This window comes from Topomyia yanbarensis, chromosome 1 (genome assembly GCF_030247195.1).
Source record: "Topomyia yanbarensis strain Yona2022 chromosome 1, ASM3024719v1, whole genome shotgun sequence".
NCBI classification, from domain to species: Eukaryota; Metazoa; Arthropoda; class Insecta; order Diptera; family Culicidae; genus Topomyia; species Topomyia yanbarensis.
This window is the reverse complement of record NC_080670.1, coordinates 184603772-184619379: the sequence shown is the minus strand read 5'-3', so window position 1 is coordinate 184619379 and position 15608 is coordinate 184603772. Positions and strand designations below refer to the sequence as shown.

Sequence of the window (15608 nt, the reverse complement as noted above, 5' to 3'; positions counted from 1 at the left end):
AAATTCAATAGCAGCCGATGGGAAGGTTGCACCTTTCATTGGAGACTAGGTTTGGGCAAATCGGTCCAGCTATCTCTGAGAAAAATGAGTGACATTATTTGACACATACGCACATACATACACACATACACACACATACAGACTTTTTCCGATCTCGACGAACTGAGTCGAATGGGATATGACACACGGCCCTCCGGGCCAGGATTAGGTTGACGTTTTCCAGAGTGATTGCATAACCTTTCTATATGTACAAAGTAATTCTTATTTGATGCATAGCACTTTGTTTCTCCCATTCCAGATTAAAAAATGAAACGTTTCGCTCACCTAACTCTTGCGAAATATTTCATGGATAGAAATGCGGGCATGTAAGAAGTCTTTCCTCGTCAGATATACAACTTAACCCTCAAAAAGGCAAGCGGGTCTCAGAGGCCCGGCACGTTACAATTTTTTAGTTACAAAAAAATGTGTATGCAGTATAAGCTTGGGCATGGAAATTTTAATAAGTAGCTTTGAAATCTATAACAAAAATAAAGAATTGTGAAATTTTCATCTATGGAGTGATAGGCAGCTATGTTTGAATTTTTTACATGCACAAAAAGGCAAGCCGGGTCTGGCAGGCCCGGTGTGCATGCAATATTTACTAAGAATACCACGGGGGTTATACATTAATATTTATCAGAAAAAAACATTTTGATGAGTTCATCTTCATGTTAGCAGGATTTTTTTTCATGTTTTGATTGATTTTATCTTTCTACCTTTACTTATAAGAAAAAAAAATTGAAAGTTTGAGCGAATTCTATACATTTCTTTTATAAGAAATGTAAAAATAGCATACGATAATGACGTGTGTCATATTTTTTTTGGGTAAATACTTTTATTTCCCCACTGTGGTCTACTTGACAATTATTTGGATACAACATAACCTAACTCTGTCGTTACTGTCAATTTTAATTGTCTATTCTTTGTGTTAAAGTTGTCGTAATTATTCAAATTGTAGGATCTAAAAGCAACAAAAAATTGAAATGGCTATAAGACGATATGCCCATGTTTTCAATCGTCTCAAAGAATTTGAAATAATGGAAGAAATTCGAGCAAATTCAACAGCAGACGATTCAAAACTGATTTGCAAAGCGAGGAAGAAGATGTGAATGATATTGCTTCCGACGATGAATCTGATGCAGAAAAATATGAATATGTACTCCGGTTATGCATCAGAAGAAATTAATAGCAACCCAGAAACATTTATTGGTCGTGTTCAAACGAAATGGAGCTCAGAACTAATCGACAGTCGACGTGATCTTCCGAGTACTCACCTTTTGGAAAATTGACCTTTTTACATCCATCGCCATATACGCTGAAATCGGGATTCGCTGCGTGTTCGTACTCATCATCCTGTAATTCCGGAACCGGAAGTCGAATCAATTAGAAATTCAACAGCAGCCAATGGGAATGCTGTACCTTTCATTTGAAACCAAGTTTGTAAAAATCGGTGTAGAATTCGCTGAGAAATAGGTATGATATTTTCTTAGGAACTTGGTAAGTTGCCCCGGGGCATCAAGAACCGCCATAGCTGGGCAATGTGGTCGAAGTGCCTTCGGTGGGTCATTAATGATCTAGACATGCAAAGCCAAGTAATGTTGCACATATTTTAATATATATTGCATCATTTGGACATCATGGTGATATCAGTTTCTATGGAAATTTGCAGTGTGATTGTACTCTTCAATACGTAACTCCAGAACCGAAAGTCGGATCAATAAAAAAGTCAATAGCGACCGATGGGAAGGCTGTACCTTTCATTTGAAACTAAATATATACAAATCGGTCCAGCCACCTTTAAGAAAAATCGGTGAGATTCTTTGCCACATACATACATCCATACATACATACACACATACAGACATTTTACGATCTCGACGAACTGAGTCGAATGGTATAAGAGATTTGGCCCTGCGGGTCTCGGTTAAAAAGTCGAAATTTCATCGATTGTATAACCTTTCTATATGAGAACGGCAAAAAGGAGCTTGAATTTAGACGGGCCTAAGAGGCCCGGCTTGCCCTTTAATGTTAGGATTTTAGCTTGCCTTCACAAGGGTTAATTTTCGTTTCTTTCGAAAAAATTTTCTCGCACTTCTTAACGAAAAATAAGTGACACTTTTTTAAATATATTTTTTCAAATCAAATTTTTTTGCCCTTTTTGAGTTTATGAAAGACATTTTTTCAATCACTTAAATTACGGTCGTGATTCGTTGGTAGAACCACACTTTCTGTTTAACTAACGAAATTGATTCGCCAGTTGGAACGATTGGTGTCAAAAACTGGTAAAAGGAGATGTTAGTAGTGTAATTGCTTCTCTCCACTCTTGTCAGTTCAGTCTCCTACTCGTGTCAGTTTGATTGTCATAGTGAAATGGATTTCTGATTTTTTTTTTTTTCAAAGGTTTGTAGGACTTTGTTGAAATTTGCTAAAATATTCTGTTCGTAGGAAATCCTAATAGCGTTTCTTAAAACTTGTTTGATTTCCTAAATCTTCCAAAACTTTTCTGAAGATTGAAAGGCTTTTTATGAGTTTGAACAACTTTCAAGAAGTCTTTGGATATTCCTAGCGTTTGTAGGCAAAGCACTTCCTAAATCATGTATGACTTTCCCTGAGTTTCGTTGAAAAACCCTAGTAAAGTGAGGAATTCCCAAAATTCTGAGCTCTTCCGTTGAGGTCGTAGAGCTGCCACTGAATTTTCCTGAAATATAGATTCGAAGGGCTTCCTTGAAATTTGTAGAAACCCCCTGAAGCACTGCCCATAATAATTTCCCAAGCATTCTTGTGATTCCTGGAAAGATCGAAGAGCAAATCGGTCCAGCTATCTCTGAGAAAAATGAGTGACATTATTTGACACATACGCACATACATACACACACACATACATACACACATACACACACATACAGACTTTTTCCGATCTCGACGAACTGAGTCGAATGGGATATGACACACGGCCCTCCGGGCCAGGATTAGGTTGACGTTTTCCAGAGTGATTGCATAACCTTTCTATATGAGAAAGGCAAAAAATATTTTGAATAATAAACACCTGTAGATTTCAGTCTGCTTTCTATTTCTGTCTGAGTCAAATCTACAATCGGACCAAGTGAACGACAACCAGTAGTCTCTCGATCTAGTGAGTATTGTCTAGAGAATGAAGGAAACATTGTATTTATTCTAGCCATCCTGAGTATAGTTGACGAAAAAGCTCCGCTCCGACCCAACGCTGCAGTCGTTGATTTTAACTTTTGTTCGCGTCGACTGTGTTTTCGTGAAGTGGAATAACTTCTGAAGGTGAAAATAGAGCTTAAGTTTGCGGAGATCAGCTATCGTCAGTACCATCATCTCCGCCATGCAGTATTCATAGCGTTCAAAACGCTATGCCGAACGTTTTGTTTTGCAGAGCACATAAAATACAACGTTGGAATCAAGAGTCCCGTGTCTATGGAAAATGATTATATAGAGGTAAAGTGACATGACTTAATACCGCTCCTAAGCTAATTGCACGATGCATGTTGCAATACGGAGAAGCAGAATCCGTTACACCTGATGCTTGGTGAAAAAATCTTCCCTGTTATTCCTAACGGTGTTGTTGTGATGAGGATGCGGGTCAAAAGACCCGGGGGAGGGTACTGGAGGTCCGGACCCCTTCCGAAAAATTTCAACTCTTTGAGAAATTTTAAATTAGCTTGAATTTTATATTAGTTTCAAACTCAAAATCTTTTCAAACCAATTTTGCCCACCGATACTGATATTCATTATTTGTGGTTTTTACGTATTACGTATTGTTTAAAATCGAAATTTCGAGCCGCTACCGAATTTTTTTCTGGGCACTTTTTACCTCGAAAATACCGAATAAAAATAATTATGACCGAACCTAAACAAAATCCGTTTTGGGGAGCAATAATCCCTTAAGGGGGTGGTCTGCTACAGGATACAGAAAAAGAAGCCGTTTCGGAAAGACAAGAGCTAGCTTCTTGAAAATGTAGGCATATTGGGAAACATTTAGAAAGCCCAATTTTTTCATTAAAAGCGTTACAAAATGGCGAGCTGATTTATCATTCAATAAAGCGATCCTTCACTGTAGTGTCTAATTGGCAGGTGCAGTTCCGAATTCTCGATCTGAACAACAAAACCTTTTCTTATTTACATAAGTAAATTTCTAATATTTGTGAAATCGAAACATTTATATAAGATATTCTGAAAAAACCGTATTTTTAGAATCAAATTTAACTCTAACGTGCTCCAAAAATATTAAAAATTGATTTTTTATGTCGTAATCAATTAAAAAAAAATCTTAAAAGTGAAATGTGAAGAAAACGCAAAAAACTGAGTAGACAAGTGAGTTTGTATTCCCACTATGAAATAAAATTCTCATATCCATTCAATGAACGATGAAACTCAATGAATTCACAACTTTTCACTACCTCCTTCGTTACTAAATTTATAAAAAAAATAAGGTCACGTAAATAAAAACAAAGTAAAAAATTCAAGCGAAGGTTCAAAAAGGAACACTTAAATTAATTTGTGACTTCACTGTAAAATTATCAATTGAATCTTTTAATGGTGACGTCAAAAATTAACTATAGTGTTCATTTTGACCGTTCACTTCTACTGTTTACATGTACATTCTTTGGGATTTGCTTCGAACGAATTGAGTCGTCCACAATTTTTTTTTCTAAGTCAATGTAAACAGTACTAGTGAAATATCAAAAAAAAATGGTTATTTGTGTCAGTAAAGAACCCAAAAAGACAAAATTCTTGATTGTACGGAACCGATTAGCAGAGGTAGTGATTTTCGTTTTCCTATGGAAATACGAATATTCAAACTCGTTTTTAATAACAGTCAGTAGTTTTCAATTCTCATTTTAGTTTTCGTAAAATTAAATTTTATGTGCTTCGCAAAATGCAACTCGAACGCAGCAAATTCGGGGAATATGCTCACCTACAGTGCTTTAACCTTTCAATACCATCGCTAGCTCGTAAATCCACAGAATCGAACAACAAGTAATTATCGGTACTCGCATATTTGCGTTTCCCCAGCACTATCTTATGTATCGAAGGTATTAATGCTATTCTTAATCTCAAAGCGAAAACGAGTGTGCGGAGGAAATAATGAAACTATTATAGTTCGAGCACTACACAAAGCAAACAAAGTAATTCTTATTTGATGCATAGCACTTTGTTTCTCCCATTCCAGACTAAAAAATGAAACGTTTCGCTCACCTAACTCTTGCGAAATATTTCATGGATAGAAATGCGGGCATGTAAGAAGTCTTTCCTCGTCAGATATACAACTTAATTTTCGTTTCTTTCGAAAAATTTTTCTCGCACTTCTTAACGAAAAATAAGTGACACTTTTTTAAATATATTTTTTCAAATCAAATTTTTTTGCCCTTTTTGAGTTTATGAAAGACATTTTTTCAATCACTTAAATTACGGTCGTGATTCGTTGGTAGAACCACACTTTCTGTTTAACTAACGAAATTGATTCGCCAGTTGGAACGATTGGTGTCAAAAACTGGTAAAAGGAGATGTTAGTAGTGTAATTGCTTCTCTCCACTCTTGTCAGTTCAGTCTCCTACTCGTGTCAGTTTGATTGTCATAGTGAAATGGATTTCTGATTTTTTTTTTTTCAAAGGTTTGTAGGACTTTGTTGAAATTTGCTAAAATATTCTGTTCGTAGGAAATCCTAATAGCGTTTCTTAAAACTTGTTTGATTTCCTAAATCTTCCAAAACTTTTCTGAAGATTGAAAGGCTTTTTATGAGTTTGAACAACTTTCAAGAAGTCTTTGGATATTCCTAGCGTTTGTAGGCAAAGCACTTCCTAAATCATGTATGACTTTCCCTGAGTTTCGTTGAAAAACCCTAGTAAAGTGAGGAATTCCCAAAATTCTGAGCTCTTCCGTTGAGGTCGTAGAGCTGCCACTGAATTTTCCTGAAATATAGATTCGAAGGGCTTCCTTGAAATTTGTAGAAACCCCCTGAAGCACTGCCCATAATAATTTCCCAAGCATTCTTGTGATTCCTGGAAAGATCGAAGAGCTTTGGGAGCGTATGAAATTCGCAGAACAACCATGAATTTGACAGTTCCGGGAAATGCCCCGGGATTCCATAAACTGAATCAGATTCCAATCCCAACCGCTGGCATTTCATTTCTTTTGACAGCAATATAGCTTGAAACATAACTTAGTTTTGCCTTAAGACGAAAACGTATATAGTCTTTCATATAGAAGAAAATTTCAATTGAAACGGAGGTCGTACCTATTCTGGCAAGAACATAGTTGTTGCAAACAACTATATTCGAAATAATTGAACTCCAACATTTAAAACACTACCGATCCTTACGATTGTCATAAACGAAGCAAGACTGGTTAAACATCCATTTTGGAAGATTCGCGTCCAAGTTCAGCTGCTTTGGCTGATTAAAATCAGAATATGCGGAAACCGCACTGAACTGCCTGTGGTCACAGTCCATGAAAACATTCTCATAGACTCATTTCTCACTGCTACATGTATACTGTTCCCTCGATCCCACGATGTTGCACCGAGACCACAGAAAAACCACGCACGCTGCGCTCGGTCGCCGTGGCTGGGAAAGTGACGTTGAGCAGCACACGTCATTCACAACAGCACACACATCGTTCGTAGTCGTCGCCGTCGTCAGCAATAAACCGCCCGCCTCACCACACCACACCACACACAGAGCGCAGCAGTCGCGTGAAATGAAAGACGAACCAAAAACATTCAACCTTTGAATGAAACAAAATGGCAGCAGCGCAGTAATTTCTACTTTTCGAACGCTGCCACTGCCTTCGACGGCAACCCAGTGGCACTGAATTCACTTTCGGGGTCTCCGCTGTAAGCAGGAAGCGATTCTCAAGGCTTTAAAGTTTGGAGGATGTTGCTGAGAGAAGGTGGATTATTGGTGAAATAACTTTAATTGCATGATCATGATTTACACAAGCAACATAAACAAAGAGAAAAATAGGTACACAGGAAATTTATGGTCGCCGAATCTGAAAGTGAACTCTCACGGTTCACTCGCTGGTGAGTACCGGTATGTCTTACTCTCCCTCTCTTCCTCTCCGCTTCGAAATATACTAACCTCTCACGGTGCAGCAAACAGATACGGTCCTTGGAAACTTTCAGCTTTTTCGATATAATTTTCTTCAGATTTTCTACGGAATTTTCGCTGTCTACGGTGACGGAAAAGCTACCGCCAGTCGTAGTGGTCACATTCAACGTTAATGAGTTGATTCCCGCCGAGCTGCCATCGGCATTGGAACCACACCCAGGTGCCGGACCTGGTGGTGTAGACGATGACGAAGACGTCGTCGGTGGAGTCGATGATGATGAGGCACCTTCTCGCGGATCACCTCCGCCCGATTTATCCATTATTGCTACTACGACGATGTACCGAGTTTCTATTCACACTACACTAACCTACTAATTGGAGTGCTCCACTTAGCTTTTACACTATTCACCGCAGAAGCACTACGACTTTTATTTTATCACCCACCGATGGCGACTTCTCTCTTTTCACTTCTTCATCTTTCTAATCACCCATCATACAATGAAGAATTTGAAAAACATCAACCACACCTAAATAGGGGGAGGCTTTTTAGGCTGGCTGTACTACACGATTCACAGAGAGAACGACCTCCGGTCTAGAGCTGGACACTTTTAATATCAAAATTTCACTAGCGCCCCGGGAGAGTTTAATCCGGATAACTACCACCCACCCACGGTTCGGCAATCGATTATGGAACTAGAGGGCAGTAGGATCTTGATAAGCCACTAATTATATAAGGACAAGCGGGAACCTTTACAGCACTTGATATCCTTCGAGCGAAGTGACTCGCAAATTTTCGGCGATAAAATTTACTAGTACACCAGTGTATGTACTAGTTTTGCTGGTTCGCGTGGCCGCGACTGTGGGACTACGCACGAACACGGCGGGTTATGCGCGACGGAGGCTACACTGTATTTATTATCTGCCCTACTGCATATAATATCAGCTCACGGTGTCATACGCGCGGACACACACACTCGCACGCACACCAACACGTACACAGAGGCAGAGTTCTCCACGGCGCTGATGAATTGCCTGCCTATCTGCTGACCGACACACTACAAGACAGCAATCAAATCCACTGAACAAAAACAGCCAAGCCACCTTTGCGCACTCCACGCGATACCAAGTCCGTCCGATGACTGAACTGAAGAGCGTATGGTGCGAGCGATAGGCTCTTGCTGGCTCGCCTCATGAATGGTGGTGATCGTTCGACGAGAGTGAGTGAATATGAGTGCCGAACAAGTTCATTCTTCAGAGATGGAGAAAGAGAAAGAGTAACAACATAAATAGTGAGGGTCATAAGGGAAATTAGAAAACTGTGAAGTTATGCTAGCATCCCAGTTAACCTCAGCCGGAAATGAACTGGAATTCTGGCTGGTTCCAGTTCGTATTCCGGCTCCAGTGACACAACCGATTCTAGTTAGAATCGGTTGAGTCACTGGAGCCCGTGTGCGAACTGGAACCAGCCAGAATTCCAGTTCATTTCCGGCTGAGCTTTACTGGGATACAGCGAGTGGTTTTCAACGGTATCTACCGGAGGACACTGGAAAAGTAAAGTTACGTGTTTAAGGATGGAGTTACGCTGCACTCGTGGTAACGGATCATGTTGCCTGGTTTCTTTGATGTGTGTATTGTGCAATTTTGTCGCATGCTTTATTGCGTACAATATATTGCACGCTTCGAAAAGTATAACATTGTCAACGACAGCACAGTGGGAAAAAATCTGGCTGAACGCGACTTTTCTATAAAAGGCAGGATAAAGTTTACCAAAAAGGAAAAAGATCTGAAAATTGATTTCTGGCATTTACAAAGACGCTTTCATGCTCGTTTTGCCCAATTCTCCCTTTTTGTTTGAGTTTATATTCAAGACTGAATATAGTATGTCTTATCAGCAAACAGAAACTCTTCATTTACTCGACATCGTAATGTCGTTTTCGCTTGAAGCAAAAACTAACTCAGTTTCGGACCTAACTGCTGTCAAACCGTTTGTTTGAAGCCAGTTTCCAACCTAGGTTATGCGCCACTGAACTGAAAACCGGGTTGGGTTCCAACCTGAAATATATTTCGGGTTCGCTCACACCACCGCTGTTTGGCGAGAACCCAACTCAGTTTCATTAAAAACGTTCGTTTGAAGCAACTAACCTGGGTTAGTTTCTAGGTTCTCAATCGAAAACGACATAAGTTAAAAGTCGCTCACAAGCAGCGTTGCCGACTTTATTTTCAAAAAAACTGGAACCTCTCTTTAAAAAAGACTGGAAAAAACTGGATAACCGAATAACCAAATTTATCCTTGCAAACAGGGATGCAAAGTTTTTTTTTAAATAAAATGGATCTATTTTTAATAAAACAGGATTCTCAAATATGAAGACAAACAATATTCAAACGTTCAGCTATTAGAAAAAATAAGAAAGCAATTTTCATATAGCAGTGAATTTCTAGTTTAAGAGTGAGTGATCGCTACTAGTTAAATATAAATTTTGGATAATTTCACATGGCAAGTTTCAATTTGAAATGTTAAACGAACAAATTGGTACCTTCAAGCTAACGCACTGTGCCATATGTAATAGATAGACTAAAAAACCATCTGCATTTTAATTAACGATATCTGCTAATCTTGCACTCCATAGCATATCAATTTCGTATGTGTAGTGCAATATGACAGGGTGCAGCAAAATATGGTTACTGAAAAACAATTAACTTGTTTCCTAGAGAGGTTGTACTCTTCACAATTTCATTTATTTTATTTTATTATTTATTATTATTTTATATAGTAAATTACTATTGTATTGCAAATAGTAAGGAAATAATTTTGGCACATACCTCTGGGAAAAAAACTGGACAATATTTAAAAAAAACTGGACGATTTACACACGATCGAGTAAAAAAACTGGAAGAATCCAGTTTAAACTGGAAGGTTGGCATCGCTGCTCACAAGTAGAGCTTCCAATTTTAGACTACCGGCAGCCCGTTCCATTGGTCAAGTGCAGTGGTTCTGAAAAGGCAAAGTCGAAACGCAAACATCTGGACTAATTATAGTTTAGTGTCCTTCATGCATAAAGACGGTTTTAAATCAATTTTCTGTCCATGATCGCCTAAATATAGGAAATCCCACAGAAAACGGGACAACTATGCAATCATGGGTATTATAGCACGGTACATTATTTTTTTATCCGATTTTTTTAAAAATATTTACAAATTTCGGTATATTACGCGATTTAATATTTAAGGGGTGAGTTTGGTACAAAGAGCTCAAACCAAAACAAATTTTGTTTTATGATTTTGAAGGTAAGGCAACAATGGACCTCTTATGAAATGTTAAGGTTGATTTATACACACGGGAAAAATTAGGTCGCGCAGAGCTACACATACGAGCGTTCCAAGAGTAGACGTCCAATCTTTTTCACGTCGAGGAGCGCAAGGGCGGACATGATAAGTCTTGATAAAATTATCTTAAACAGAAAATTCTATAAGATTTTTAAAACTAAGACTTGTAATTACTTGATGAACCAAAAAATACAGAAAAAAGTTTGAATTTCGAAAAAATAGAATTATAGAAACCGAGAAATTCTATATTTAATTAAAATTCGTTCAGTTTTCTTTCATATAATAGGGAGAACATTTTTTATTCAGTTTTCCGTGGTTTATCGACCGGTTACACATATTATGCATTCCCATTAAAAATGAAGTCAATCCGTTGAATAATTTTTAAGTTGCAATAACTTAAAAAATATTCAACGGATTGACCTTGGTGGTCAAAAAACGAGAAAAACGATATTAAAGTTGCGAGGACAGCCTAATAGATACTCAAAAACAATGCTGTTGGGACTGTAGCGGCATTTGCGATGACACCCCTGGCATATGAGCAAACATGGTCGGGAGGACCACCCCATAGAAAATCCTCCCGATTTTCCCACCGACTAAATCGGTTTGAGTCGGTACAATCGGCCGACTATGCCACCAATTGATCGGTCGATTGTTGCACCGATTTTTATGGAAGTTTAACATGGGCGTCTTCCGATGCGGTTGTCGCGTTAATATGACTGACGAAATCAGTCTATTTCAACCAATTCAATCGGGCGATTAGTTGGTAGTTTAAAACCGGAACCAGCTTAACACAGATTTAATCTGGCGAATAATATGTTGACGAAAATTGTTCACCGACGTAACCCAACATAATCGGTTGATTAATCGGTTGACCTCGAAGAATCCGATTTCGTCGGTCGGTTAGGAAATTTATCAACTGTCAAATTTTCTATGGACTAGTAAAAAGTTGTTTCCAAGTCTGAGGGGTAACCCACTAGCAAATGAGTATTTAAGACCGTGCATAAAAGGTGTAGTTTATGTTCTGGGGAAATTGGCTTTTTTGTAGGAATTTCCTCATAGTGTTGTGTCTGTAAGGTTGTCATGCGAGTATGACAGCAAACACGCGCGGGGAGCACAATCGATTTTGCTACATCGATCTTTTTGATTCGAAAAAATCGATGTTGTGAAACATCGAGGCACAAAATCGATTTTTCGAAGTAAAAGTATAGATTATGGAAAAAATCGCGTTTTCCAATGGGAATTTTGCAAGAAAAATCGATTTCACCAAATCGATTTTGTTGAATCAATTAAATCGATGTTATCAAGTAATCGGAGAGTATCGGCCTAACATTTCTTCCTTTCCCAGAAGATATGCACTCGGACGTGGCCGGTGTCAGTATTGATCAGCATGCAGGAATCAATTTAGATTGCACGATGTGGCTCATCATGTAATTACCAATGTTGTTCCAATAAACGTTTTGCAATCTCAATTGATGCTGGTCAATAATGAGAACGAGTAAAGGCGCATTAACCTAGGCTTATTAGCCTGGGCAAGGTGTAAATACCTCTGTCCCATCCCAATGGACCAAAGGAGTGACTTCTTAGCCAAGTCACTCCCAACGATTTATTATATCCCCTTCAAACTGAAACGGTCGGTACGGTTGTCCTCGTTTCTTCCTCCTTCAAGATTCAAAACAATTCGTTAAATAAATTATTCATTAAATGAATAATTTAATTACCGTCTTAATTTGAAACATCTTCAAACCCAACTCTGCACAGTAGGCCTGGCCGTTTTAATAATTGCGACATATCAAAATATGCTTCAAATATTAATATTGACAATAGAAAAAAATGGTCGAAGTCGGATGTAGCTGCAAAGTGGCCCCCGCTACTCATAAGCGATGAACACTGAACATTAGTTTTGATTTTTATTCCTCCAGTATACGTTTCAGATGAACATGCGAAGCAAGTTTAAACCAGGAATGGTTAAAAAAAACATTTTTGATACTTTATCTCGCTGACACATTGGCTTCCAGATTATCCAGACTCAAACTATATGAAAAATTAATGTTAGAATGTTAGAGAGTACACTGATAAAATTTGCTCTAACTGAATCTATTGATTTCACATATGACTTTTTGCAAATTGGTAGCAGCACATAAAAATTATCTGTCACACATAAATATCATGACAAAATTATTAAAATTAAAATGTGGCATACATCAGTATTATAAAAGTTTGTCACATAGATATTATATATCTTGTGTTTGAAAAACATAAAAATAAGTTTGGATTTTAGCAATGTAAGGCTCTAAGTAGAAAATAACATTAAAATGATGACAAACTCTAATGTCCGTGAACGGCATAAAATTTCACCCATGTTCGACCGAGTGTTAACTGGGGACAGTGAGGGTCCCATTTCGACTGTCCTGGGTTTTTCTTACGCCCGATTTGGTCACCCTATGTGACAAATGAAAGCGTCGATTGGAAATACCACCAGTAGGTGGTAACTTGTAACCAACCGGTGCTACGATCAGCCAGTAAGTGGCCATGCATAAATGACGTAGAATTTTGGGGGGTAGGGAGGGAATACCAAATTTGTGACGAAGTATGACGAGGGGGAGGGTAGGGTCAGAAGTTGTGCGACGTAGCATTAAGTTTAAAACCCATTGTTTAGAGAAAACAATCTAATGATCCTCCATTCCTAAGAAAAATGAATTTAAATTCAAACAAGTTACTTTTGATGCGGTTTTCCATTTTACGATTCGCGGAATTACAAACTCGCAAAAGTACGAAAAGGTTTTGTATGCGGATTTTACTTGCTACATTAGTTAGCTAATGTTTATGTTGCTAACTAGTAGACTTAGTTTGAAAGCTGAATTAAATTTTCACTTCGGATTCAACCAAACAAAATTTAGTAATTTAGATAAACGTATGGTTCTTCGAATCATTGGCAGCTATACGATTGTAAACTGAGAGAACTTGTCTTCATGCTCCCCTTGACATATAACATTCAAAACAAAACTATCAACACTATATTTGTCATGAAATGGGCTTATTTTGCACGCAATTTGCTGTTATAATGGAAATGTTGATAAAAGTCGTAAAACATTTTGAAAGGACATGTATTAACTTTCCGGCAGTCGCGCTGGTGCACTGAGTGCACGCTGCTCTGAAAAGCTAGCGAATCGTCTTTGGGCACCGGAGGCTGCTCGTTGAGTGGGGCATATGCGCGACTTCCGATATATGCAATTTTTTTTCATCACTTTGCATGGGACGAGGAGGAGGGGTAGGTAAATGCTACCTTATTTACGAGGGGGAGGTTAACATTTTGTGACCAAATGCTACGAAGGGGGAGGGAGGGATCAAAAATCGCCGAAAAAAGCTACGTCATTTGTGTACGGACCCTACTTGCTATACATGCCTGACGTGTTTAGAAAATTTGATCGGAAGAGTTTATATGTCTGTACTCTGTGCTTTAACTCTTATTAAAATTCGCGGACAAATGAGAGCGATTCCTTGTACGCCAATCGTAATAAACTTGAAACAATTCAACGCTTTTTCTTGAAAAGGGCGATACTAGCAGTGACAGCATTCAAAGAAAATCAACAGTGAATATTTCCAGACTTGGTTTTATTTCCTATTTAAAAACTATTGTGTTTTTTACATCCCCGATTGCATGATTTAGTGATCGAAACTCAAAACTTCATAAAGTATTTGAAATTATTAAATTAAAATTATTTTTTGCTATTTAAATCGACAAAATGATAGTATCGCCCCTTTGGTGATTGTTTACTTTTTTAGTGTGGCCAGACATACCAATTTCGGTCTTCCCTAACGATTCGCAGACGACCAAGGCAATACTACCGATATTTTGTTATCCCTACCGAAAACTACCGATTTTTACTGATTTTGGACACATCCTACTCAACATTCATTTTTTTTGGGTTGGATTTGGTCTGAAATTTGTGTTTTCAGTATTTTACAATTCTATGTCAACACTACGTCTTTGGGACAACAACCCGGCCTACCGATAACTACCGATAAACTTTGTGACCCTACCGATATTAAGGAATTCTATCTGGTCACGTTGATCGGTATCGTGACTCGTGAGGGATAAGAAGTGAACTTGTGGCGAAGCGTTGAAAAAGTTAGAACGCGCATTGAATAGTACTCGCGGAAACACGGTTTGTTCAGGTGAAAATGAATTTAAAATTGCCTTAAAAATTTCGCACCTGTATCGAAAAATGTATACGTTTTGTGTGTATTATTTTTCCAAATGGGTAAACCGATTGAGTGGATTAAAAATGGATTTTTCTTACTTAGCCAAGGAAGCGACATTTTCTTTAGGCGCCCTCCCACTCGCGCTCACGCTGCCAGGGATGCCACATTGAAATCTGTTTTGGCCAAATAAATCATTTTACCATCCGTCATGACTTAAACAGGAAAATATCTGTGATAAATTTCCAAAAAATCTGCGAAAAATCACAATATTTTCAAAAATGTGAAATTTTTATCAAAGCTCCAAAAGTCTGTGATCTGTGAAAAATCTGTGATCAAAAATCTGTGTCATTACAGAAAAATCTGTGAATATGGTAACCCTGCACGCTGCTGCAGCAAGCAGAGATTGTGTTGGTGTAAGTGTAGTGAAGTGAATTATTTTTCTCGCTCAGATGCATGCAGTAGTCGTGTAATAGTGTCAGTTAGTATTGGCAGCGTACCATTATAAATACTTTTGGCGAGCTATTTCAAAGGTTTAAATTGACTGACAGTTTTACGTATGATAGCTGGAGGAAAACAAACCCCCAAGTAGTGTGTGTGAAATGATTTGCACAACAGTAGGTTTGTTCCAGTACACGGAAGTCATTCCCTGTTGCTCCGGAGCAAAAAATTGTTGCTTCTTTTCACTCCGATTTACTACCAGAAGATGAAAAAGAAAAGAAGATAATACAGGAACGATTTTCTCCCTGTTTCCTCCGGAGTACTTCCAGTTTCTCCTGGTACTGGAACAAACCTAGTGTTACTCTATAAAGCCAGCAGAAGAGATGTAAATGAAACGGTGTTTCTGCCGAGTACCTGTTCACTCATCTCAGAGAAAGAGAGCGCGACACTCATCAAATGCTACCCAGTTTCGATTGTATACGTGAGGGATGTTATTCGCTTCGCGTACGAGTATCGCGTGGAGGGAAA

General features: G+C 38.3%; 1 protein-coding gene across 2 annotated transcripts in view; it reads right to left on the bottom strand.

Annotated features, from left to right (window-relative positions):
• The window catches only part of LOC131684034 (midnolin homolog), a 51977-nt gene extending 43733 nt beyond the window's left edge, over positions 1-8244 (bottom strand). The window contains exons 1-2 of one of the 2 annotated variants that reach the window (XM_058966528.1): positions 8217-8244; positions 7146-7808 (exon numbers count right to left, since the gene is read on the bottom strand). In XM_058966528.1, coding sequence (XP_058822511.1) covers positions 7146-7435 — 290 coding nt within the window. In that variant the 5' untranslated portion in view covers positions 7436-7808; positions 8217-8244. Of the gene's footprint in view, positions 1-7145 lie in introns of both variants that reach the window. The other variant, XM_058966517.1, reaches the window with a different exon arrangement.
• Between the last annotated feature and the right edge of the window lie 7364 nt (positions 8245-15608).